This window comes from Microtus ochrogaster, chromosome 1, assembly GCF_000317375.1.
Source record: "Microtus ochrogaster isolate Prairie Vole_2 chromosome 1, MicOch1.0, whole genome shotgun sequence".
NCBI classification, from domain to species: Eukaryota; Metazoa; Chordata; class Mammalia; order Rodentia; family Cricetidae; genus Microtus; species Microtus ochrogaster.
The window spans coordinates 19,003,730-19,030,764 of record NC_022009.1 but is presented as its reverse complement, the minus strand read 5'-3'; the positions used below and the strand labels follow the sequence as shown (position 1 = coordinate 19,030,764).

General features: G+C 49.5%; 1 protein-coding gene across 3 annotated transcripts in view; it reads right to left on the bottom strand.

Moving 5' to 3' along the window:
* Positions 1-5,377: 5,377 nt before the first annotated feature.
* Positions 5,378-27,035, bottom strand: part of Smoc1 (SPARC related modular calcium binding 1) — a 156,921-nt gene continuing 135,263 nt past the window's right edge. For 2 of the 3 annotated variants that reach the window (XM_026780667.1, XM_005343288.3), the window contains exons 8-13: positions 23,925-24,117; positions 23,338-23,420; positions 22,002-22,107; positions 12,390-12,634; positions 8,177-8,230; positions 5,378-7,711 (exon numbers count right to left, since the gene is read on the bottom strand). In XM_026780667.1, the coding sequence (XP_026636468.1) occupies positions 7,695-7,711; positions 8,177-8,230; positions 12,390-12,634; positions 22,002-22,107; positions 23,338-23,420; positions 23,925-24,117 (698 nt within the window). In that variant the 3' untranslated portion in view covers positions 5,378-7,694. The remainder of the gene's footprint in view (positions 7,712-8,176; positions 8,231-12,389; positions 12,635-22,001; positions 22,108-23,337; positions 23,421-23,924; positions 24,118-27,035) is intronic. The other variant, XM_026780672.1, reaches the window with a different exon arrangement.

The window sequence follows — 27,035 nt, the reverse complement described above, 5'->3', positions numbered from 1 at the left end:
AAATACAAGAGAATGTCTTCCACTAATGGAGGCTGGGAAGTCCAAGAATCAAGGGCCATATTGATGGGAGCCAACTCGCTGATGGAAACACTGTCTGCAGAGTCCTTAGGTGGCAAAGGGCAAACAGTACAAACCTACTCTCTCCTGCCTTTCTTTGTCTTATGAGACCATGAACACACTTGTGGGCCTTTCACCACTTGCTAACATCTAATTCTGAGCAGTTCCCAGAGGCTCTACTTCACATAGTACTGATATGTAACAACTCCGAGGAGGATGCTTCAGTGTGTGTTCTGGAAGGGGCAGGTACCCAGATCATAGTGCCTTAGTCACTTACCAAAATATTGGTAGGAGTTCATAATTAGATCCATAAATCAAGCCAGAGTGGACATATAGGACACTTAGGTGTCTAAACGTCTGTCCTCTGAGAGGATTTCCATCCACCACAGTCTGTGAGGGCATCCTAGTTACGATTACTATTGCTCAGACGAAACACCATGACCTGAAGCAAAGCTTGAGAGGGAAGAGTTTATCTGGTTTGCCCTTCCACATTGTAGTCCATCACTGAAGGAAGCCAGAATAGGAGCTCGGGCAGGGCAAGAACTGGAGGCAAGAGCTGATGCAGAGGCCTTGGCTTGGGGGGGAGGGGGTTGCTGCTTACTGGCTTGCTCCTCATGACTTGCTCAGTCTGCTTTCTTACAGAACTCAGACCAGCAGCCCAGGGATAGCACCACCTACCATGGGCTGGGCCCTCCTCCATCAATCAAAATTAAGAAAATGCCCTATAGCTGAATCTTATGGAGGCGTTTTCTCAAATGAGGTTCCCTTCTTTCATATGACTCTAGCTTGTGTCAAGTTGACCCAAAATTAGCCCGGACAGAGCATCATCCCCAATAGTGCTAGAGCATGGCTCTGTCCAGGTCTGAACTGTGCTGGCTAGCACACTGCACAGAGGCATTCTTGAATTAACCTTGTGGTTTTGGGGTTTTTGTTGTTTCTGTTTTTGTCTTCTCATTTATAAATTCCTGAAGAGTGTTTGAGACAGAGTGAACACAGCTGCAGGTACAGCCAGCTGTTTATGTCACCCACAGGTGCATTCTTGACCTGATTTGGACTGTCCTCCCTGTATCTCTCTATTCTGAAGATGGGATGCTGTGGTACAAGACCAACGTATAGCTTGTTGGGTAAGGTACCCAGTTCTGCATCGGTAACTTAAATGACCTTATTTCAGCCCTTTCCCACCGATATCCTTACAACTCCTAATGGAGCTGACTGTTGAAGTCATGTTGCCACTTGGTCTTGATCTACATTCCCAGTCTTCTCCAGAACTACAGGAGAAATTCTTTAAAAGATTCCCAGGAGAATCACCAGTTCTTCACATACATAGCCACAGCTGCAAGCTTGGCACCTCATGTCCCAACTGGACTCTCTGCCACAGCCACCACCACCACCACCAGCATCACCACCACCACTACCACCATTACCACCAGCATCACCACTACGACTACTGCCACCATCATCACCATATCAACGCCTCCACCACCACCATCACTACCAACAACAACACCATCACTACCAACAACAACACCAGCACCAACACCACCCCCACGCAGCAGTCTTGGTGATCAGCTTCATCTATACACTAAGAGGAGAGGGAGATGAAATATCCAAGACAGGAAGCAGCTGCAGACCAGCCTGAATTTCCAGTATTTGGCAGGGCTTGGGTGGGCAATGTTCCCATTGGTGAATGGACATCCCAGAAGAGCCTGATACAGCTACAATCTCAGTAGGAAGCAGAAGCTGGGGCCCTAGAACAAAGCTGACATGGAGGATATTCATGTGGAAAAATATGGAAGATGCCACACAAAACCTAAACTGCTCATACCAATGAGGCCAACCTGACAATGGGGATACCTACTGCAGGACCTGACATGTGCTCCAGATGACCCCTAAGTCTATGGGCACCTGTACAGTGGGGATACCTACTGCAGGACCTGGCGTGTGCTCCAGATGACCCCTAAGTCTATGGACACCTGTACAGTGGGTACACCTACTGTAGGATCTGGCATGCACTCTGTATGACCTCTAAGTCTATGGACACCTGGCACAATGGGAGAAGAAAGATAATGTTAAACCAACAAGTGGCTGTGTGGTGATTTGAAAGAAAGTGGCCCCCAAAAGGACTGGCACTATTAGAAGGTGTGATCTTGTTGGAGGAAGTGTGACATGGTGGAGGTGGGCTTTGAAGCCTCGTATATGCTCAAGCCATGCACGGTGAGCTAGACCACTTCCTGCAAGTCAAGCTGTAGGACTTCCACTACTTCTCCAGCACCAGGCCTGCTTGCATGTCACCATGTCTTACCAGGATGATAACAGACTAAACATCAGAAACTTTAAGCTACCCCAATAAAATGGTTTTCTTTTGTAAGAGTTGCCCTGATCGTCATGTCTCTTCACGGCAACAGAAAAACCCTAACTAAGACAGGCTGCACAGAGAGATACACTACTCAGAGACCCTCATGGTTTCTCTTCCTTTCCTTCCTCCTGACCCCATGGTGAAGAACTGAAAAGCAGAAGAGTGATCGGCTCAGAGCCAGACTGTAGCTCCCCTGTTTTCCTTGCAGTCGTGGACCAGAACACTGTTCTAGGGCTGGGAAGGGAGGAAGATCTGAAGCAAGTTTGATATTGAGTTATACAATTGATTGGAACTGCCCTTGTAAGTAGTTGAAATGACTGGAATGTCATGGAAACGACCCTGGCTATCATTAAGGAACCCGCTACACAATGGAAGGTGATTCAATAGGGTGGGGCTCACACTAATGACTATAAAAGACACAGAAGTTTCCCGTGCGTGACACAGGGCATCAGAGTCTTCAGTCAACTCTTCTCCAGTGTTACCTGAGCCAGTGTGTGTCACTGACCTCATTGCACTCTCTCCTGGCTGAGTTGTATTAGCAGTCTGGCAACTGGCAACCAACTCGCAGATAGGCTGTGCCCCAGTGTGCAGTACACCCTTCTGTCAAGTGCGTAGGTTGTTCAAGGGTGGCCTTGAGTTTGGGGACATGCCTTGGCTTACCACATAGAGGATCATCAACCATTAACTAGAATCAATAGTCCATTTAAGAGGATATGGGCAAAAGGGCTTTTGGGGAATCGATCCTGTTAAGAGGGGAAATGGCGCAGAGCAAAGCCGAGAATACATGAAGGAGGTTGCTAGAGGCGGGAGTGGCGAGCACAAGGAGGCATCCAGACTGATCTGCTCTCTGTTGACAAGAAGTGGCCAGAGGCGCCTGGCTGACATACCCAGCAAGAGAAGTCAGTGGTTGGCAGGATGTGACCAAGGTTAGGGCCTCCTTAGCATGCCGTGAAAATTGCAGGAGAGTAACGGAAATCCATGCTAAAGGGTTGAAGGGCTTGGTGGAACTTCATGAAGACCTCAGTTCCCCTGTCCCCACTTGTGCAGCAAGAAAATGCCAAGGCTCATAGAAAAGATATGAACCTCCTTAATGGCATAGCCATGATCTTACAGGTCAATTAGAAACTGGGGATAAATGGCCAGAAAGCTAACTTTGCTAATTTTTTTGTTTTGATTTTTGTATGTCTCTATATGTTTATCTACCCATCCATCATCCATACATCCATACAACCATCCATTCATACATATACATACATACATACATACATACATACATACATACATACATACATACAAAGGCATTAGGACTGTCAGATTGCACCCTCTTGGGAAGCAGGGATTATCTCTGGAAACCTGGAACCCCATCTTCTGTCAGCACTCAGTTGTCCTAAAAGAACAGCCAGCCCCAGCAACCTCTAGACTTTCCTGCTGAATATGTCTCCACTGTTCCCTCCTTGTGGACATGGAGCACGGCTCTGGAACGTGGTGAGACAAAAGCAGAAATGGACCTGTCTTGTGCCTTTTCCTTGGCTCCTGACGCAGCTGTCTTGGAGAAGGCAGAGGAACAGGGGGCAGGGGTAAGCGTTCACCTTGCTGTCAAATGTGAGCTCAGGCCTGTCCCTTTCTATGCCAGGCTGACTCTCTGCTGGAGGTCAGGTCAACTCTGAATGCTCCAGGAGTTCCTGCAGGGGAAGTGCTGGCCTCACTTCTCTGAAGCCTATGGCAGTCGGCAGGCCTCTGCATAAGAGCAGCTTTTTGTAAGACCCTTCATTGCTCAGAGAGAAAATGAACTCCCCCCCCCCCCCATGCAGGCCAGGCTCAAGCAGTACAGGGAGCAGAAGCCGCTGTTCTGATGCCCCCGGGAAGCAGAGAGGGAACCAGCAGCGCTCAGGGCCTGGAGCCAGAAAATCTGAAGACGACACCGACTCTACCTTTCCATCCCTTTACTCCCCCTGGACCTGAGTCCACACTTAGGACCTGGAACAAGGCTGCCCGAGTCACTGAAGTTATGTTATCACCTATGACAATGCACATGACACAGCAGACACAGCATCTGGTGTGTAAGTGCACAGTAACCCAGCTATCCCCGTGGCCCTGAAACTGAAACTTCATTTCTGAAACTGGAGAGCAACTGGATAGGGGTACCAGAAGACGAGGAACTGTGTGGCCAATCAAAGGCTCAGCTCCTTTTCCAGGGAAGTCTATCAGGAGGAAAGGTTAGGGCAGGGGTTCAAGGGAAATTATCTTCTGTGGACCCACAGAGGACAAAGCCCCAACGCGCAGCCAGAAGAATCCAGAGAAGATGTTCAAGTAGGTAATGGCAAAGGTTATTTCCAAGGACAGACTTGCATGGGGAGACAGTGAGAAGAAATACATCCCACACAGGGGGACCCAGCACATGGCCCCTATTCTGGCCCTGTGCACATCACAACCCCTATCCATCCCAAAGCCCTCTGCTCTGCAGAGTTCACCAGCAGCCTCGCACATGTGTGCCACACAGAATTGGGATCTGGCCTGCATAAGCCCCACTGAGGTGCAGCTTTCCGTCTGCATTCCAGCCCAGGGTCTAGGCATAATCAACACAGCCATCATCACCAGACTGAAGCCACAGAACAAGCTTGTCTGGGGTCCTGTCCCCGGATCTCCACCAGCCACATTCCACCTGTGGCTTAAGGGAAAGACGCCAGAATGGAGATACTTCGGGGGCATCTCCAAGGGTGAAGGTAAGAGGGAGAATTAAAGACTACACACTGGCAGGCAAGGGCCAAGAGGACCAGTGGCATCTTCACAGGGAGTACACACCACCTCGAGGCCACTGTGTTCCCTGCTGGTGTCCCACTAACAGCAGCCTCGGCTTTCCGGCATCAGACCTTGAGCGCTTGGGCCAGGAACACCATGAAACCGTCTAGGAAATGGGGCTTTTCCTTCAGAGGAGGCCACCCAAAGAAAGAGGCACCAGCTGCCAAGGTTTTAGCCATTTTTATTTTTTATAAAACAAGCTACAAATACTTTCCCTTGCTCCCTCCCTCCCAAGGGAAACCCACACAGCACAGCCTGCACACATCTGTGAAAGAGAAGAGAGCTGGGCAGATTCTGAACTCCCACGTGGAGGTAGCTTGTCCACGTACATGTTTTCTTCAGGCTAGGAAATGGGGCTGGAGTCTGCCGTGAGGGTCATCCAGGTCCCGCACACTGTGGGCTTTTTGTTTTTGTCAAGGCTCCAAGAAAGTGCTTCTTTTCCACCTTACCACGTCAGGACAGGGTCACTGGTCATCATGGGACAACATGTGTGACTTTCTGCAAACAGCAGGAACCTTCTGTAGCCAAGACTTTATCAAATCAGGTGCCAAGAAGGCTGTGGTCCCCACACCTGGGCAGCATGTACGAGGCCAGTGCCTTCCAGACCCAAGACAGAATAGGGTTTAGCATGGTAGAAGCGCTTCGGGGAAACTGAGATAGAATACCAGACAAGCTCAGATGGCCAAGAGCAAGTCAACGAAAGCACCAGCCCTGAGCTCCTGACCTCCCTCACTGCCACCATGACTGACCATGGAAACAGCTGCTAAGGGTCACTTGATGTTCTGATGGAAGACCATCTGAATCAGCCTAGCACTTAAACAGAAGCTGCTGCTTGTCTGTCCTGAAAGCTGGGTGACCACGCTGCAATCCCAGTGACTCTCTGTGCACAAATCTAGATTCCCCTGTAGCTGGATTATTCCTCCTATTCCTCCTGGGGAAGCAGAAGGAAGGGACACCACATAAATTTTACTTCTAGGACTGGTCCATAGGTCTGGAAGTCCACGAGGGAAGCTGAGGGACCCAGAAGACCAACTCCGGGATTGGTCAACAGTGGGGGCTGACCCAGTGGGTGAGGGTGAGAGATGGAGGGGGAGTAAGAAAGTAAACCCAGTCTGACACTAGGGTTGGAAGAAACACGCTTGCAGACCCTCTCCTGTGGGTTTGCAGAAGGCCTGGGGCAAGCTTGTCATCTTCAACGTTCTCTTGGATGGTTCAGGACAATTGTCTATATTCTGTCAATTATGTTTTAAATAAACGTTGATTGGCCAGTAGCCAGGCAGGAGGTACAGGCAGGACAACCAGACAGGAAGTAGAGGAGGGTCAATGAGAACAGGAGAATTCTGGGAAGGAGGAAGCCCATTCCTCCCCAATCATGACCCATCCACCGAAGAAGGAAGGCGTGACTTCCTCACCGAAAAAGGTACCGAGCCATGTGGCTAACATAGATAAGAATAATGGGTTAATATAAGTTATAAGAGTTAATAAGAAGCCTGAGCTAATGGGCCAATCGGTTTATCATTAATACAGACCTCTGTGTGATTTCTTTGGGGCTGAACAGCTGTGGGACCTGGTGGGAGGACAGAAACCAGGCAGGACAAAAACTCAGACAACACTTGGATGCTAAACATCTGTTAAAGGAAAGCCCTGCTGGGTGCCCCTTCCTCACACGTTTGGCGTGTCTCCTCTGGTGCCTACATGGGGAAGGTGCTAGTCATGGGTGGCAATGTCTGAAGTAGCCTAACTCAACCCCTTCAACATTATGTGCTCAGTTATTTACCCTAGACTACGAAGGGATCTCGATAGGAGGGGACGTGGGCCACTGAAGAATTTTGAAGTCCATGCTGGCCGTCACATGAGCTGGGCTCTGCTCATACCCAACCAGTGGCCAAGTGAGTAGACTCTGGCAGCAGATGGCATGGAACAGTACCCTCTTCCCACCCAGAAGAGAACAGATGCTGTCCGCAGAACAAGCACAGAGCCCCCATCCACTCTCACAGAGTCCCTCTCCAATGAAACCACGCAGGTAAGCAAAGGATACAGTCCAAGAAGGCTGGACTATGAGTCCAGAGAAGGGAAGGGGAGGGAGGGGGCAACAGTAATGCCAATGCCTGTACAAAAGATCTATACAATTTACATATATATTTATATACAGTATATAAATCTCTTTCCTCTCACCCCCAGTAACAACCCCCCCTCCCCAATAACCTAAAATTTGTCAGTAGCAGATCCAAAAACTTAACCAAAGAGAGAATAAGCGGCCTTTCTTCCCTTTCCTGTGCCAGCTGTGGTATTAGATAGGTGGTGTGTACAAATGAAACCGGAAACAAAACACACACAAAAGAGTTATTAAAAGTGCAAACATGGCGGGCACCACTTATGTTACATGGGCTGTGGCTGGGTGTGGGCAGCGCTGAAGGCTAGGTGTCTGATGCTTGGTCCTGTCTCCTGGAACTCTCCACTGGCCCTCTGATTTTTCGGCTTCTTAGACAAGGCGTCCAACTGGGAGGGAAAGGGAGAGTGAAGAAAGAAAAGAGAGATCAGCCAGAGGTTAGAGCCGGGCACATGAAACGTTCAGCCACATGAGTGAGCTTCTACACGAGGCCAGCCTTTGCATGCTGGGTGTGGACTGGGCGGGGCACCGCTTGCCAGGATCTTCTGACATGCACGTCAGCTCACAGAGTCTGGAGTCAATTTGGAACTGCCAAAACCTTGCCGGCCAAACAAGCACACGACGAGGGTGTGTTGTAGCCAGATCACCCTACCTCAGCCTGGAGGGACAGCAGGTGTCTGCGACAGGTGGGGGTGACAGAAAGAACCCTGTTAGCACTGACGCCATCTTCCTCCTACGCTCCCACCAGACACCAAGCGATCTGGCCAATTGCTTTACTGCTGCGCTGCGTTGCCACAGCTTCAGCAGGGGACCCAGAGAAGAAAGAGGGAAGGGCCAGAAAGAAGGCAACTTACTGAATGGGTTTGTGCCTGCTCGTTTTCCCTGGGGGAAGCTGCCAAGGCTACCACCTGCAACAAATAGGAACATATGACATGGGAGAGGCCTTGACCCAGAGAGATGGCAGAGCTTGTGTCTGAGCCCCTGTCCCCTCTGCCTTCAGAAGCGATGGAAGTGGGGGAGGAGCAGGAGTAGCATGTTCCATGCGTGCCTATTGCCAAACTCTGCCCGGTAAGCCATTGTCCACCTCTGAACTGTAGTCTCGATTCTATAGGTCAGGCTCAGGTGTCTTTCTGCTTTATTGCTGCTGCTACTCCTGTTGTCATTGTCACTGTTTAAGTTGAAGCAGCCCCCTCTCTGTGTAGTCCAGGCTGACCTTGAACTCATGCTGGCAGGCACCGATAGAGAGAATAAATAGACCTTTTATTTTCATTTTCCTTTTCCCACTGTGGTATTGTACACCACTTGGGATGTCTCTTTGGATCCCCTCAACTATGAGCTAAGAATGACTTTAGTGACCATTGCTATAATCTTCTTGGTTCTGGATCTCTGGGTCCTATAAGATCAGAGGTGGGAGGGACCTTAGCCCCTTCACTTGCCAAATCTGGAGGCAAAGGCTCAGAGTGACTTAGGCAAGGTCCAAGAGCCAGTCTGTTAGCACCCTGTCCTTTGCACAGGCTACCAAGCTACCACCCCATCCTGTGCACAGGGCTACCACCCACCTGTGCACAGGTTACCAAGCTACCACCCCCTCCTGTGCACAGGCTGCCAAGCAGCTCAGCAAGCTAGCCATGGTGCTCCTTCAAGACCTGATCTCCCAAAAGAGGAACATACCAGGAGTCCGGCCATTTTCCTGTGTCTCTGAGTACGGCTCTGGACCTCACAGGACAGGGCCAGAAGATGGAATTAGGATGACACCCATGATGCTTCTACTCTGCCTCCCATGCAGGACTGTCCCAAGGACCAGATGAATTCATGGAGGTTTGGGGATTCAGTCCTGATGAGCCCACGCTGATCTGTAGACCATATGACCCCACAGCTCAGCATCTCCCAACATTTCTTAAGACCCAAGACAGATTAAATAAGGGTAGACGTTGGTATATCCAAGTTCGCAGATGAGGTCACAAATCTAGGACTATAAGAGGAGCAGGCCAAAGTCACGCAGATGGGAGAAAGCAGAGCCGGGCAGCATGACCTTAGAGTCCACATTTACTCTGCTCCTCTCTGCAGCTGCGGCTCTCCGTGGCAAACACAGGAAGTACATAGAAAGAGGAGACCTGAGGCTGTTCTGGCCCTGCTTCATCAGTCGAGAGCCACAAAACAAAATGGAAAGCCAGGAGCACATCCCTGGGCCTCAGCAGATGTATATAAAAGAAATGAAGCTAAGAAACCAGGATGGCACAGCATTCATGGGAGGTAGCAATCCCAGTATGGGCTGACAGTCACTGGACCCATGCTCTGGAAACTCTGAGGGAGAAGAGAAGCCTGAGCCCAAGGGAAAGCTGGGACTTCTAAGCCACCGAGACCCTAGTCCTCAGGCTGCTTGCCTTACAGGACGGTGACAACAATCCTGGCAATGTGTTGTATGGGTTGGGAAAGACAAGTTAATCAAGAGGCACAGGCCTCCAAATGTCAACAGGCTCTGCTATGCTTGCCAGGGGGTTCAGCTCCCCGGTGAGAGTTCTAGAAGGTAAAAGAAGCAGTGTTCATGTGGCATCTCCAAAGTTCTGATTCCTCAAACCCAAAACTACACTCCTCAAGTACCACTCCCTCTCCTCCCCTACCTTGGACTCCCACCTGGCATGCAAGCCCCTCTCCGGCCAGCAGAGGGCGCCACACAATACCAGATGACCTGTGTCTGGGCGTCCACATACCACCCAGTCAAATGGCTATGTCGTTGTACCCCCACCCCCACCCCGGGGAAAGCCTCGGGGCTGCTAGCAGCACTTCTGACTCAAGGGTAGATTCCTCTGCCACTGATAGCTCCTGTGTGCTCACTGAGCACCCGAACTCTTCCCCACCCTCCGCCTGCACCTTGTTAACTTCTCATATCATATATCCGGGGTAGACACTACTTCCTCCGTTTGACAGAGAAGAAAACTGAAGTCCAGAAAGGTGAGCTACCTTGTCAAATTACAGAGCTAGAACTGACAGGGCTGGAATTTAAGAGTCAAATCAACCTGATGTCGGGGCCTCTGCTCATACTGACATCCCTACCTCTGTCTAGACAGTGGGCCTCACTCTTCCCTGGGCTTCTCCAAGGTCCTCCTGCTGGTACCATAGGCCTGAAAACTGGCTTCCTTGTCAGGGCACTGGATGCACAGCTCCCAGCAGGCCTTACCTCTGCTTACAGAACCCCAAGGCTACATTTGCACCCCACTGCCTTGGATTCCTCTCTGGCCCAGACAACAAGGCTACATCTGCGCCCCACTGCCCCGGATTCCTCTCTGGCCTCTCTCTTGACTTGCCCAGACAAGGCTGGCCTGCTCACAAGAAACAATCTTCTCACTCTGGGTCCTCTTCATGGAGGACACAGAAGTTAGACTTCAAAGTCCTACGGGTGAGCCAAGCACTGGCAACATGGCTGTCTCACAAGTGCAAACCACTGTCCCTCCACCTCGTCCAGACTCTTCCATTGCAGAGCAACAGAGAGCTCTGGACCCTAAACTCCAGAAGCGGTGTGTGCTGCGCTGTATGGAGGAGAGAGGGATCCCATTGTGCTCTCTGTGGGCTTTCCATCTACACAACTTCCCATCCCAACCTTAATGGTACCCTGCACCTGCCTCCTGTCTCAATGCTCTGCTCAACCCATTCTATCACACTCACACACACGCATGCATGCACACACACACGTGCGCACATGCACGTACACACACAATATGTACACACATGTTTAGTCATAAATATTTAAATAGGGCATAAAGGGCTGAGGAGACAGCTCAGACTTTAAAAGTACTTGCTGCTCTAGCAAGAGAACCCAGACCCAGTCCCCAGCATCCACATGGTGGCTCACAACTGTCTGTAATTACAGTTCCAAGGGGTTCTCTTCTGGCCTCTGCAGGCACCAGGCATAAGCGTACACGGAGGGAAACACTCATACACGCACAAAAATATTAATAACTTCTAAAGCAGGCATAGACACATACACGTGCATACACACACAGATAGAGACGCTCTTAGACAGGTATCTAAACAGGCATGCTCACAGAGACATGCCAGAGAAATACATGCAAATTACAGATGCGTGCAGGCAAGTCACAATCATATGTGCAAACACAGGCGCTCCAGTCACCTTTGAATGGGGGTCAGGGGAGGTCAGGAAGGTAGGTTGGGCAAGAAGCAGGAAACACCCCAGGGGCCTCTGGGGAAAACTGTTCAGATGACTCAAATCTACACCCTGCTTCTGGCTGAATTTGGTTGGAGGAGCATCCAGAACTCCCAGCACAAGTGGATGCAGTGAGGCAGGGTCTGGCCCCGACATCTCTCACTCAGTTCCTAGTGTCCCTGGGTGGGCCTTCCCGACCCAGGGGCTCCTCGCTATTGAGGGAAGAGTTCTCTAGCCTTGCCTTGTCTCTTGCCATCCTCCCTATGGTTGCTATAGCCCAGTGACAGAGTTCCGGTCCGTCAACTATGAGAAATTATGTGCAGGACACTTCTGAGACTGTCCCAGAGAATTACCTCACATGTCCAAGCTTACTCTATGTGATAGGGGGGAATAAATCAGACCCCCACCGTGACCCTGAAGGCCCATTGATGAAGGCAGCAGGGTCATTTTCAGTTTGATTCCTTGAGGTATATAGAGCAGTCCCTATTCTTAGTCTATCTCCTACACATACATCCCACATATAACACACATGCATGCGTGTTTGCACACACACACACACACACACAGTCTGGAACTATGCTGCACTACTCCACAGACAAGATAAAAGATAAGCAATTTCTCCTAAGTTGAGCTATGATTATGAGTGAGGTCTGGTCTAACCAATACATTCCCATAGAACTGATCACAAAGTACATGAACAACTAACTACTCTATCTCCTCAGTGACCTGTGTAGGAATAGGAACCTTATCAGTCAGTTCTACGGCTACAGCAGGCAGCTGGCCCTGAAGTATAGCCCTCGCCCAGTAAACAGCTGGTGAAGAACACACAGACGCCTAGGACCTCATTCCTCAGGACAGCCCTTGGTCCCTGTCCCCAGGCCAGGCACACGGGGGTTAGGACTCACCTTCTTTGCTAACACCCAGGCAGCCCTTCAGCTCAGGCAATGAGATGACCTTGTCCTTGTTCAGGTCACAGTAGTCGGTGAAACGCCGGGCACATTTCTTGGGCTTGGCTTTCTTTTTGACATAGCGCTTGAAGGGCTTCATCTCCCGCTTGTTGATGTCATCACTGTTGTTGCTATCCAGCTGGCTGAAGTACCAGTGTGCCACTCGCTCCTCCAGGGTATGACTGGGATCTGGCTCTGAGAACCTGGGCCATGGACAGACAACCCCAACCCAGAGAGCACTACTCAGGATCCTGTAAGAACCATCCACCCCGCTACGGTTCTCTCCCAAATGTCCCAATGCCAGGGGACTTGCTACAGTTAGGCATTTGTCCCTGCCAACTCATACTGAAGTTACAGTGTGTTTGTGTTGGGGAGTGAGGGTAGATAGACCCTTTCCTAAGAGACTGGGTCAGCCCTTACGGGAATGGGTTAGTTCTCACAAGAGCAGGCTGCCCTGATGCAGATACCCGCCCCCACATCTTCGCTTGTACTTCCTACTTCTGCTTTCCAACACGAGTAAGTTGAAGCTGGAAGAGGCCCTCACTGGAAACCAAACCGATGCTAGCATGCTCTTGGACTTCCAGAACTGTGAACCAAATAAACCTCTTTCCTTTATAAATTACCCAGCCCAGAGTATTTTTGTTGCAGCAACAGAGACCAAACCAAGACCATCTTTATGCTGGGCTACCAGCCATCAGGTAGCAATAGTTCTTTCCTTAGGGGCCTCTAAGTGATCTTATTTCATTGAGCTAGCTGCCTCACCCTCTGAAATAACCAGGATTATTTCTTGTGCAGATAGGCACTCAAGACAGACTACGGAGATTTAATCCACCTGAGGAAACCATGTCTAGAATCTAAACTGTCCTTCTCTTGACCCACAGATCACTGTCAAACAGGATGCTTTCCTGAACTTATGTCTGGGAGCCAGCACTGAGTATTCAACACACCCAGGGCCGAGACTCAGAGGAGCAGAATCCAAAATATGACAATGGGCACAAGGGATGTGCGATGCCCCCACGGCCGGTGGCTTTGTGCTTATGTGTGGAAGTCCAAGATTTGTGTCTGGAGTCATCCCTAATCACTCCCTCACTTGACTTATTGAGGCAGAGTCTCTTGGTTAAAGGCGCATCTTGCCTACACGGATGGTCTAGCTTTGTGCCCACCTTCTGAATGCTGGAATTACAGATGTGCTCCCAGCATTTACATTAATTCTTGAGACCTGAACTCTATTCTCATGTTTGTTGCTTGTACTTTGCCTGCCGAGCCACCTCTCCCCTACCCTACCTCCCACAGAGATTCTAAACCCCGTAAGCAAGCAAACTCTAGACCTAGGGTGAGTCCCTACAGCCTAAGGTTTCCACTCAGGAGGTCTGGGGTGGGTTTAGTAGATGATATGCTAACCAGAGCCCCTGCCACTTCTTAGAGAAACTAGAGTGACCAGGAACATGACTTGTACCCAGATACAAAGCCATGACCATATCTGACAGAGTCCATATCTGCAACCACAAAGTTACAAGGCCAGTATCTATATGTATAAGTACATGCAATGGTCCACCTGTTTCATTTATTACTTAATTATTCATGCACCATCTTTACTCAGAGAAGTCAAAGAGACACTAATACTTCTAGTGTTTAAAGTCAATGATAGGTCAGTTACAGAGGGGTTGGTCGGAGTTTCTGTGCAGAAGAAAAGAGACATGAGCATCCTGGTTTGGTTCCTACGGCTTGTCACTATGAGCTAGGATCCATATTCCAATGCCCGGGTAACTGCCCTGGGGAGGAGAATGAGGCTGAGATCCCATACATTTCAAATGACTGGTGTGCAGGGTCTGCAACAGGGCATGGGCATAGGAGTTCACTGGTAAGCAGGGGCCCCACACCAGGTGACCAGGACCTGTAGCACACACTGAGGATGCAAAGAAACATCCACAGCACTTGACGATGTGACATCCCACATCCCTCTCGGGTTTGTTTTCTGGTCTAGAAAGGAGGGGATCACTACTCATCCCTGCCCAAGAACAAGCTGGAAAACCCCATCTTGCTTCACAGCAACTCCCAAGGGACACGAAGCTCAAGCAAACAGAAGCTGCATCACCAAAAAAAAAAAAAAAAAAAAAAAACCAACAACAACAACAACAAAAAAGCCACCATCCTGTCCATTCTTAATGAGGTGGCTTCCATCTTGGGTAAGTCCCCCAGCATCCTGGATTCTAAGAAGGATGTCAGTAGGACCTCATCCTGACAGCTTCCACCCAGAGAGAACCATAGGGAAGGTGTGACAGCGCCACACTGAGTTGTCACTGGTCTTTGACTTAATCTGCCATAGAAGCCAGGTGCAGGAAGTCTGAAGCCAGCTGGTGTTCTCTGCTGGGTGTCACCACCTGTGTCTAAGTGTTTTTCTTCTTTTTTTTATTAGCTGCAGCACCCGCTCTCATGACTGCCCCTGCAGTATGCACAGGGGCACAGGGTGGGCAGGCTGAAACTCTGAAGGGATGCTCAGGGTGCAGGAAGGGGAGCATCAGGGAGCCCCCCTCCCAGCTCTGGAGAAAAGAACTCCAGAAGGCTCTCTGTGGGCGGGGCAGTCAGGGAGCTGTGAGAGCCCCAAGGCAAAGGCAGCTCTTCCTTTAACCTTTAGGCTCAGCATAGCGTAATGTCTACCTAAAGGCTGGAATAATAAAGTCTAGGTCGCTGAGACGGGAAGGAATGAGGTCATCCCACCCAGAGGCCCTGCCAGGGAAGGCGGCCTCCCTCCAACACGTGTTCCAGGAGCGCCCTTCTGTCCGACTGTCTGTTCTCTGCAAGTCTGTGGTCAGAGCTCTTGCTACCTACCTTGAGGCTATTTTGCACCAAGAAGCAGTTTTTTCTACCATGCAAGTTCTGAGTTGGCCAGGGGGTGATCATCACCTCTGCCATCCTGCCTCTCCTCCACCCCTCTTTGCTCTCCCATCAAGACACCCCAGTGCAGAGCAGCCCTGACTCCCCACTGCAAGCCTGCATACTGTGTCTGCTGCCAGTCCACAGCAGAATGCTGGGCTATATGCAGGCCCCTTTTTTTCAGGAGAGGCCTTCTGAGTTCCTTCCAAGCCCCAACCCACAGTCTACCATGTAGGAACTAAGGGCTCTGCTCTGTCCCAATCCCCACCTCCATCCCAGAGATCACAAGGCATTGCTTTTGAGCCCTTCTGATCTCCACAAGTCCCCTTAAATTCCAAAACCTCAATTCTAGCCAAAGCTTGGTGACAGCAGGGGCAAACTTGGGAACCCAATACCTCTATCAGAACAAACTCTAAGAACCTTTATACTTCTGATCTATCAGTAGTTCTGGGATAGCCAGACCAACACTGAGCATGTGCAAGAAAAGACACCAGGGACCTCTGAGAAATGAGCAGTTCTGAGAGTCCCACTGCAGGGTAGTGCTAGATAGAGGTGAGGCAGAATGTAAGGTCTCCCCAGATTTTCCAGGAGCCTCTCAATCCATCTTTGCCAGAGACCCTGACAGCACTGACTCCTGCCATTTATACCCTTGACCTCAAAGTCATGTCCCAGCGGCCCCTCCAGTTCTCACACCTCTCTGAAATACAACCTTTTGCATTTTTCTTTTTTGACATTCATTCATGTGTGTGTGAACACACGAGTGTGGGTGCACATGCCAAAGTACACACACGGAAGTCTGCAGACAACCCAAGGTCGTCAGTTCTCCCCTTCCACCCTAGAGATGCTTGGGATCCAACTCGGGTCTTCAATCTTGGTGGCAAAGCCACCTTCTCCTTCACAGCCATCTCAACAGCTCTCTGGAGGCATCCCTCTACAGACGTCTAAGCTGGTACAATAGCATAGGCTGACACACACACACACACACACAAACACACACACACACACACACACACACACACACACACACACACACCCTACTGGGGCCAAGGACTGCTGGGTTCAGAATTGTTCCACAGACTGGAGCCGGGACCCTATGCTGGTGCTGCCAGCAGCTCTTTAAGATCAACCGCGTTTACTGATGCCTATAAGGACCCCTTCCATGGGTGAAGTTCTTCTGAAATGGATACCTGAGTAGGTAGAATGCCCAAGTTTTCTCAGTTGTAGTGTGGAAAAGATACACCCAAATGACACCTCATTCTAGATTCAGGATATAGTAGCTCAGTGACTCTTCCTCTGGCCTATTTTAGTAACTTCTGCCCTCTGGGATAGGGAAACCCAGGAGGGCCAGGTCCCTCCCTGAACAGACACACTCAGCCTTCGCCCAATTTTCAGGGTGGTGAAGGCATCCTTCTGCGGCACTTTCAGTTTTGATTCTGTGGCCTTGGCCCTGGCAGGTTTTGGCTGTAACACACAGCTGGAAGAGCCAAGCCCGTTTACCACAACCTGCTTTGGCCAAGATCTGGGGCCCAGTTCTGCTGTCCTAAGCAGTTTTAGAGAAGGTAAGGAAGGCTGGCCAGGAGTCCTGAGCCAAGCCAAGCAGACCGGCTGAGCCCCATCTGGAGCTGGGTCCAAGCCCCAGCAGCTGTGCGGGTGGAGCTGGGAAATGCCAAGTCAGCCACATTCCAGACTCTTCTTTGCAAAGCCATCAGCAAGCACCAACTGCACTGAACCAAGAGGATGAGGCCACTCCACCCGCTCTCTCCTTAGGAAACGTGAGGGAGTAGAAGGCTCACACAGACAAGGCTGCCTGTCCCTATAGTGCCCTAGACACTGACAGCTAGATAAATAGCCTTCCTTCTAGGCGGGCGGTCTGAAAGAAGTTTGCAGTGCCCCCGCGGGTGTCCCAGTCACAGATGCTTCCACAGACACCCAACTAACTCTACCCTGTCTAATTTTAGATTAGGGCAGCACTGATTTTGGCCACTGAATCAGGCTAGGAGGCCAGAAGGGGAAGCTGGCACTTTCTTCTCTCCCTCTCCCAGAATCTACCCAGTCTTGAGAAATCTATTTATTGGATGTAGGATTCTTCAGTCAGTCATCCCTCACTACTGAGTTGTGCTCCCATCACCCTCTTGCTAACAACTGCTTTCCTGGTCCCCTTGTAACTTCTCCTGGTTTTGTAATATAATACCATCAGGATGGTCATTCAAATGTTCTTTCTCAATCACCACGGTCCCTGATGCCTCTGGCATGACTCAGTTGGCCCAACACAACTTGGGCTCTGTCCACCTCTGCAGCGCCATCTCCTACTTGTCCACACCGCACCCCAGATCTGATCATACCATTTTGCCGTTCCCTCCATCTGCCCCACCTCGTTCATTGCCCACTGTCCACATGCTCCTCTGCTGAGAAGCCCTTGCTCCTGGTTCAACCGGGTCAGGCTTTTCCCCCTGTGTAAGTGAAATGTCACCTCTATTGTCAGCTCTTGCATGCCCTCCCTGCCCTGAGTCCTGGAACCTCTTACTGGCCTCTGTGATCACACTGGCTATATAATATAGTCTCCTGGGTATATACCTCTCCTCCATGCCAGGGACAGTGCCCTTTTCTTCAGATGCCCTCCGGGAACAAGCATAGAGCTTATACCAAGGGCAGGCTGGGAAGTAAGAGTCAGGACAAAGCCATGTATGACAAACACCATGTCTGATGAGTTGAGGGAGGGGATGACTGACTTTCTACGCCACCCAAACATTCTCTCTCCCTTCTTCCCACAGTCTCCATGTGGGACTGTTTCCCACTGGTGTCCACTGATGCCCTGCTTTAAATGTTAAACCCCAAGAGGGAAGGGCTTCTTTACCCTCGGATATGCCTGCAACCCTTGCTCTCAAGTCCAACCCAAGTCCAACACCCCGGAATTCTGCATTTCCTGATTCGCTTCATCAGCCCTATTCCAGATCTGCTGCCTGATCTCCAAGAGCCCCGTGCCCCTGTCCCTCCATCACAGAAGAATGGCTGGCAAGTGTCTGTCTATACAGCATCCCAAGTCCAGCAGACTGAGGCAGTGCTGGGGGCCCTGCTCACAAAAGAACTACAATGAGCTTCCCTATTGCGTTCAGCCTTACATTTAGACTTGCAATAGTAACTTAACTATCAGGTCTACCCCATCTACTGTATCTCCCATCCTTCTGGCTAAGCATCCGTCGGCACATGTTGAGTATCTACTATGGGACCTAAATTCTAGGAAGACAGCAGGGAAGGACCTCTGAGAAGGGGGTCTGTCACTATACCAGACAGTCACCAGAAAAGGGGAATGACATTCTCGACTGAAGGGGCAGCTAGCGTGAGGGTCCCAAGACAGCCCGTGTAACCTGTGGAAGGAAGCTGGAAAGACCATGACAGTGGGAACGAGAACAAGAGGCCAGCAGGACCTTCCTGGGGGCCATTCGGGTACAAATCGGGGCTTCTGCTCAATGCAATGGGAAGATCCAGGAGAGCCCAGGAGGACTAGCAACTCTGGTGCCGCCCCGTGCAATGCTTGCCCGCTTTCTTCCTTCTCCACTCCACGCTCTTGCCTGATTTCTAAACTATTTCTTGGTCTATGCTGTCTTCCTGTTGATTAAAAATCCAGCCCTTGGGTAACACATACCCAAATAGTCCAAACCTCTCAACCCTGTCACAACCAAGCATGAGCAAGTTAATAAAAGTTTAAAATGAAAACCGTGGTTGGGGAAGTGTTTTTTAAAAACTTCCTTGACCCTAAAAATTACACCTAAAAGAGGAGTTAATTTTTTCACATACTTCCCTAAGGATACACCGGTATGAAAGACATTGTAAATTTCCTGGTTTTTATTGCCTGTAAAAATCTCTTTGTCCTGCGACATGAGAGCACCGATCCTAACTTCCCTTGGTGGTGGGGCCTGTCTATGATCCCCTTCCTACAGCTAAGACCATACAGCCCTAGGTCCGTGGCCCCTGTGGAAGCCAGGAGAGGGGGGTGTTTCTACAGGGTCTAAACAGAACTTGCAGCCAGAACCCCTGAGCTGGTGGGTTGGCCCATAGAGTCCCACCCAGACCTGCGATTTCTGTGCCTGTGCATTCTCCCTATTTATGTTTTCTCTCCTTTTTCTAAACAACATAAAATACAGAACTCTAAATGCACTGGTTTTTCCTCATATATATATATATATATATATATATATATATATATATATATATAGAGAGAGAGAGAGAGAGAGAGCGACAAATCCTAATTTACAAATGAAGAACATGTATACATGAAGCCGCAGAAATAACCAATAATAAGATCATTATAACAAAACATCATAATAAAAGTTATCATAAGCTTATAGACTGCTTTCTTTCTAGAATTTTCCAGTCAGTTGTTTTGGTCTACAGTTGGTTGTGAACACCTGAATCGATGAAAAGGGATACAGAGGACAAAAAGGGACAACTGCACTTTGTGCCTGGGTTTTCATCACACAGCTGTTGTTGAGCAAGCTCCGGGCAATTGCACGCCGATAGGCATGTGATCGCGTGCATTTGCAACACTCACGCCTTCCCCTCCTCCTGACAACCGGGTGCATCGCCCCTATTTCAGATGTGAGCTGCTGACACTGGGGGAAGCCTTGGAGCAGCTCACATCCATGACCTGTCAGACCCTGTCTCCATCTTTCGCAGATTCTGTGTTGTGCTCCCTGGGAGGGAGGCCTGGCCGGCATGCCCTAGGTGAGAGGAAACAGAGCCATTACCAGAAACCAGAATTGACCTCATGGAACCCTGAAGTGCTCAGATTAGGCACCCAGACAAGTAGTTTAAAGAAATATAGCCAGTGTACACGGTTTTTTTTTTAATTTTGTCTATATGAGATCCCAGATCGTGAACTCTATGCTCCGAACAGGATAATAAGAGCATGGTACTACTGTACCAAGCATCATCAGGATGACAACTTAACCATCGTGACTGGATGAAATGTAACGACTATTGACTAAAATGTCCCCGTTTCTGCAGGTATCATTGCACACATCTGTGATCCCAGCACTCAGAAGGCAGAGGCAGAGGAACCACAGCAAGAACAAGGCCATTGTTCAAAAATGATTAAAAAAATAAATCAATCAATGAACAAGCAAACCTCCATTTCTCCCTCCCAACAGCCCTGACAAGCACATTTCTGTACCCTGACTCTTTAGGTTTGGCCCACGCAAGTGGAACCATGGCCACTTGTCCTTTGACTTATTTCACTTAGCATAGTGTCCTCAGTGTGACACAGTTGCCTACTGGAAACCGAAAAACTAGTTCATTGTACACACGCCCACACATTTCTCTACTAACTCATCCTTTGGTGGAATTTAGATTATTACACACCTGGGCCAGGAGCGCTATAACTCTTTTGCAATGCAAGTGGAATTCTCCAGCTGGCTGACTTTGTCCAGCTGAGGATGCAAAACCATTACAGCTGTGATCATGGTCCAAGGCCCCATCCTAAATCCCAGCCAGTGGCCACTGCCACACTTGTCTTTCTAAGAGGACTGGAGTCCTTGTCATTCTTTGCAGCAGCTCTGCTTCCAGGGAGATGCTGGGGAATCAAGACCCCTTTGGTGAGCCACACAAGCCCAGTGCATGCTGCCCATCTTTGGTACCATGCCTTGGTACCCCTTCTGCTGCTTTACGGAATCTAAAACCCCCACTCTTCCTTCCTGACCCCTCTTGCCCCTGCTATGCCTTCTCTCTGGCTTTGTAAGTGCAAGTCTTCCTTCGCGTGTCTCACAGAGCCTGGGACCAGGAGTCTACCATCCTCTTCCATGTCTTCATTATGGCTCCATCCTCTTCCTTCTGCTTCTCCTATTCTTCTTCTTTCTCCATCCCCCAGCCCAACCATACTAAACTACACTTACCACACATTAGATATGTCTAATATCTGTCTATGATCTAGTATACTCACTCCTCTGTCCTCTTTGAGGGGAGGGACATCCTCCTATTCCTGGATACCATGGTCAAGGACTTGACATACTTCAAAGAGTGCTCAGATGATGGATGCGTGCATAACGGATGTTTCGACCACTGGCACAATGGGCCCAAATCAGCTGGCTCCCGAGAGTCTGGCTACCGGAGAATGTGTGTGTTTCAGCTCTGGTGCTGCTCCTGCTACCAAACTGACTCCTGAAACAAGTCCACTTTGTCTACGGGAAGATGAGATTCTAAAGTCCACAGTTCTTTGGGATTGCCAGGAGGTCAAAGGGACACATGACTCCTGCCTTCCCAGGGGAGAGAAGAAATCACTAATGCCTGTGGTCCTCCCCACTCTGCCTGGGTGCCCTGTCCTCATCTGATGCCCTTCCTGCTTTTAAGGATTTTCACTCCTGGGGATGTATCTCCCGAAGAATGCTTGCCTGGCATCTGTGAAGCCCTGGATTCAATCCCCACTACTGCAGAAAAGACTCTCCCTCTTATGTCCCCCCTTTTGGGTAAAATATCTGTATTTATAGGCCTGCAAACCCTGTTATCAAAGCTAGAGGAGAGCAGATCAAAATTTTCGGAGACTGAGAAGAAGGTAAGTTTTCACCGACAAGTAGAACAAAGCTGTGGGCACAGGCTCTGGGGAGGAACAGGCTTCCAGCCCCTGACCTCTCTCCCAGCCTCCCTTCCTATCTGAAGAGTCCAGGACTACACTGTACTGCACCTGAGTCTCGCTCACATTCTCACCTCCCACCTCCAGTGGGCGCTGCTGAGTTAATGGCCTGAACCATGTCTGTGGTGAGTGCATCCAGCAGGCTGGTAATAAATTCCATCTTCTTCCCTTCTGGACAGCCTAAAAGACAAGAGGAGATTTAAAGGCAGAATCCAGGTCACTTACCAAGGCAACAGCTTCCTCGAGCACCACCCCCTTGGAGTCTTTGTCCAGCCAAAGACTGGGGATGTGTTCGCTGCTCAAACGATTGCTACAAGCCTCCGCCATTCCCCTAAAGTGGGTTCTTGCTGCCATGCCCACAGGGCCTCCCTCTTCTCCTGAATCTCTGTGTACATGCCTTCCTTTGTCGTCACATGACTTGTCTCCTTTACTCTGTGAACCTCATGTCCCTGGGCACTGGGTTAAACCATGTCTGGCACAAAGTAGAATAGTTATCCTCACCCTGTTGAGGGGTGGCCAGAAGAAGGTACCCTGGCCTCCAATTTCGTGACAGTAATTTCTACTGACTTCACATGGAAAGTCCCGGACTTTTGGGACTCCCTGCTCCCAGCTCTCACTTTGGAGTCCTGATGGATAATAGGAAGATGGCACCGGTTCTCATCAGTAGAGACCTAATTTTGTACTGTGTAAAAACTGCTAATGAGCACGAGCTTGGATGGCTCCCACCTCTGCAGAGGTGTGGGGGTGTTTTCTCCAGCAATGCTCCTCGTGTGGGCCTAAGACAGAATCGCCTGGGAGACAGCATCCCTGTGCTTGAGCTTTCTCGAGAAAAAGAGGGACTTGCAGGGAAGAGTCTGCAATCCACATATCCTGTATTTAGAATTCTTACTGTGACTCAGAGTTCACTACAAATAAGGGGAAACCCATCTAGTGGCAATTTAGGGGTCCTAGGCTCTTGCCAGCATATCTCATGTCACCCCTAGTGGCCATGCTGCGTCAACAAGGATTATCATAAAAGCATCCCGCGGAACAGGTGGCAGATGCCACCCAGAACCCTCAGGGAAGCCACTCCTTGTAAGCTACCTTTGTTTCACAGACCTCAAAATATTGTACCCACTTCACCAAGAAGGAGAATCGTCATCAAATTCCAGGGACAGAGTTTTAAGAGCATGATTATATTTCTAAGAGGAGGAAGAAAGAGCATGGGAGGGGAGCAGTGTTCTCGAGGGCACAGGACTAATTCCCGATGCAGATTCTTTGGCTTCTGGGTCTATACTCCTATGATGGAACTTCCCAGCATGCCTTGCTCTATGCTGCCAGACGTAGAGGAGAGAGTGGCCTCTGCACGGCGAGGGGACCAAAAGTCCAGAGAAGCAAAGGTGTCCGCAGTAGCAGGGCAGTGTCCCCTACCTGGCAACTCCCTGTCCTTGAAGGGGTCGTCCGCCTCGGCACTCTTGGCTCTGGCTTCACTCTCACAACTTGGCATCACATAGCTGGGAGGAGAGACAGAGAAACGAGGTGAGGGGTCGGCAACTGAGTCTTCTTCAGCCACTACTGCCTGGGAATGATCTGTGTAACCACTAAGCTGAGAACCCTCAGGGAGGGAAATAAAACAGTCCCTGAACTGTCCAGCAGCTACAAGACGATCCAGCATAAATGCTCCCATTGAGACATGTTTAGGCATGTCACTTTAGCCATGCAAGCGTGATAACAATGCCATTTCCAATCTGCACATGGGACCTTTTTTTTTAATATATATAGGGCTTTGTTCATAACCTGGGTGGTACAACAAGCCTTTCGTCGGGGATCTGAGGTTGAGAGAGATGAAGTAGTTTTCCTAGGTCCACAGTTAGAAAGGAACAGGTCTGTGGTCAGAACCCAGGTCCCTAGACCCTCATCTGTCTCCCATGACCTGACTCTGAGAAGCAGGGCATTGACGACAATGACAGCATAACCAGAAGCTGGTCCCCATGTGATGCTCTGAGAAGAGATCTTACCGTGTGGACGTCCCAGGCACTGGGCGCCCCGTGTCCACTAGGACACACCAGCAGTAGCCCGTGGACTGGTGGCATTGCACCGGTTTATAAAGGCCGCCAGGGGCGCACTCTGGGATCACAATGCCCTCGCGGGGATTCTGCCGGGCCTCTTCCAGGGCGCTCTGCCTCTCCTGGTCACAAGAGTGGACTTTCTCTGTAAGAGAAGATGCAGCTTCTGGTGATGATCATGCCTCCTTTGGTCCAGAATCCATAATAAATAGCCAGGACCAGTCCTGTCCCCAAGAAACTAATGAATCTTCCCAGACAACCATGACTTGCATGCTGCCAAGGTTAAAAACCTCAGCGGGCCAGAGCCTCCCTATGGGCGTCTTCACTGCCAGAGGCTCATCAGCGCTTTCACCAAAGAGGATCGCATGTAGCAGCAAACCAGCCAGGGCTTCGGGACTACTTCTCCAAGTAGCAGTTTGCTTCGGAACTGGAATGTTCCTCCATTTTCAGAGGTGTCCCTCCCTGCCTAGATACGGTGTCTACAGGCTTCAGGAAAGGCAGTAGAAAGACTCCCTAGTCCAGGCGTGTCAGGACAGAACCAGAGACCACCACCCTTGTCCAAAGTGATGTTCCATACCCAAATGGAAGAGCAACAAGAGCCAGCCTTGGCTCCTTTCACCCTCCAATACAGGTAGACAAAGAAAAAAAGCTAGTGGGCAGAGTCTTCTATCAGACAGGAACAGAAACAGCGGAGGCAGAAGGTGTCTGTACTTGGTAGCTTCAGGAACACGCAAGCATGTCCAAACAGCCAAACCAAGTCTCTCCATAGCCAGGTCCAGAGACAGTAACTGGGGCCCTACGCCAGATGCAGCCTTCTAACAGAAGCCTTCACTCCTGCAGCGCCCTTCACTGGAAACCCCTGCCCATTAAATCACCCTGGCTTCTCTTCCTGATTTTTTTTTCTTTCTTTCTTTGACTGGGGGTTTTATTTGGAGGTAGGAAGTGTTATTGTTTGATTTTAAATTTTTGTTTATTTTAATTATTTAGAAAGTAAAGTGTTGAGCTTGTTTCCTTATCACAAACAACATTTAAAAAAAATAAAATCTGTACAAACCATATGGCCCCCAAACGTAACGCCTCCACCTTCCTTAGATCTTGTCAGACAAACACCAATACAACTTCAAGGGGATTACACCAGAGTCTTGGGAGAGCTCTCCCAGCTCCAATTTGGTAGCCTCATTTTCCTACCTCGTATTTCATGCCATGAAAGAGCTGACCAAGAAACAAAAGCAAAGGAAAGCAGCTTTTACGGGCACCACGTTCGTGTAACGACCTCTGACAGGGGCTTTAAATCAGGACTCTCTAAGGCCAGCCTCTCCAGCCATAAATCAGACCATAGCAAGATGCAAAGGGGAAGAGGAGGAACTCCTCCCCCTTCCACAGCAGCCGTGATGAACCTAACTTCACACCAGCAGGCCTGAAACCTGGAGGAAGTCAGGACAAGAGCTAGGCAGAAAGAAGGGCAGACCCCATGGATGGAATTCTGGAAATTCTTAAAGGTTTACTGTCAGCTTCTATGAACACATATAGATAATTAAATCATAAAAAGGGAAGCTCTTAAATCTATAAAAAAAATACAAATTAGTGTGGAATTAAAGAGAAGACTAAATATAGGATTTATCACTTTAACATCCACTCTGAAAGTCTGGGTGCCCTGTAAGAAAAACATAGCAATGCCAGGGCAATGGTTCAGCAGGTAAAATGCCTACCACACAAGTATGAGGACTTCTCTTCAAATCCCCATCGCCCAGATAAAAAGCCTGGCATAGGCACCACAATTCTACAGCTCCACCAATCGGTGGGACAGGAGCAGATCCAGGAGGATCCCTGGAGCTCATTGGCCAGTCATCCCAGACGAGCTCCATGTTCAGTGAGAGACATTGTCTCAAAGAAAATAATAATAATAAGGCAGCGAGTAATCCAGGGGGACAGCTGACTTTGGCCACTTGCCTTCACACTGAGTACATACATGTGCACCTCACCCCCAAGCCCATATGAATATGTACACACACACAGCACCGACCATTTGTGAAAAATAGGCAATATGTCTTCCAGAAAGGGAAAAAAAAGAGATCTCTTAAAATGGCTTTTTAGAACTAATGACGCAAGCAAATATTCCTTGGATGAAATGTACCAGCCAGCAGAAGAAGGACTTTGACCTCCTAGCCCACCCATGTTGGGCACTATTATGACCCCAGCTTTGTAAACAAGAAGAAAACAAACTCTGGAGATCACGCACTTTTCTCAAGTTCACTCCAAGATGGAAGACCTGGACTCTCCTGGAGGATGGCAGACATCCAGTCCACCTTGCTAGCCTTAGCCACCTGCTCTACAGTGAGAACACACTTGTTTTGACCTGGGTTCCTCCAGGACAGGCACCTGGCAGACTCTCCAAGAGCTCCATTCAAGAGCAAATGTGTTCACACACACCCCTCCCTCTGAGCGATCATTCCCTCTCAACCTAAGCACATGAAGCTTGGCCCTCAGGATTTCTGCCTCTTTGTCTCAGAACTAGAAAACCGAAAACCAAATGTGTAGCTCACCCACCATTATAGATTTATACAGCAAGTGAAAGAGAAAGCATTTGAGTACTTAGTGTGAGATTGGCCACGGGAGCTCTATTAGTATTAATTCAATTCGCACTGCTTCCAATCTTTGAAGATAGGTACTAACATCAGAGACACAGTCTGGCTAAATGATCAAGATTATGAATTAGGGGCCTGAGGCTGTGGCTCAGTTGGTATGTTTGCCTGGCATGCCAGAAGCCCTGGGTTTGATCCCTAGCACTCCAGAAACGGCGTGATGGTGCATTCCTGCAATCCCAGCACTCAAGAGACGAAGGCAGGAAGACCAGAAGACAAGCCTAAGATACACAAAGCTCTATCTAAATAATAATAATAATAATAATCAGAGTTAGGAGGAGGCAGAGGTGGAATTCCAGCCCAGCCCAGCTGTGTTCTTTACCTCCCTACAGTGACATCTTCCATGGCTACAGGCTAACCCAAGCTTTATTCTGTTCTATGCTTTTCTTTGACTTCACCCTCCAGGGTCACTGTCTCCGAC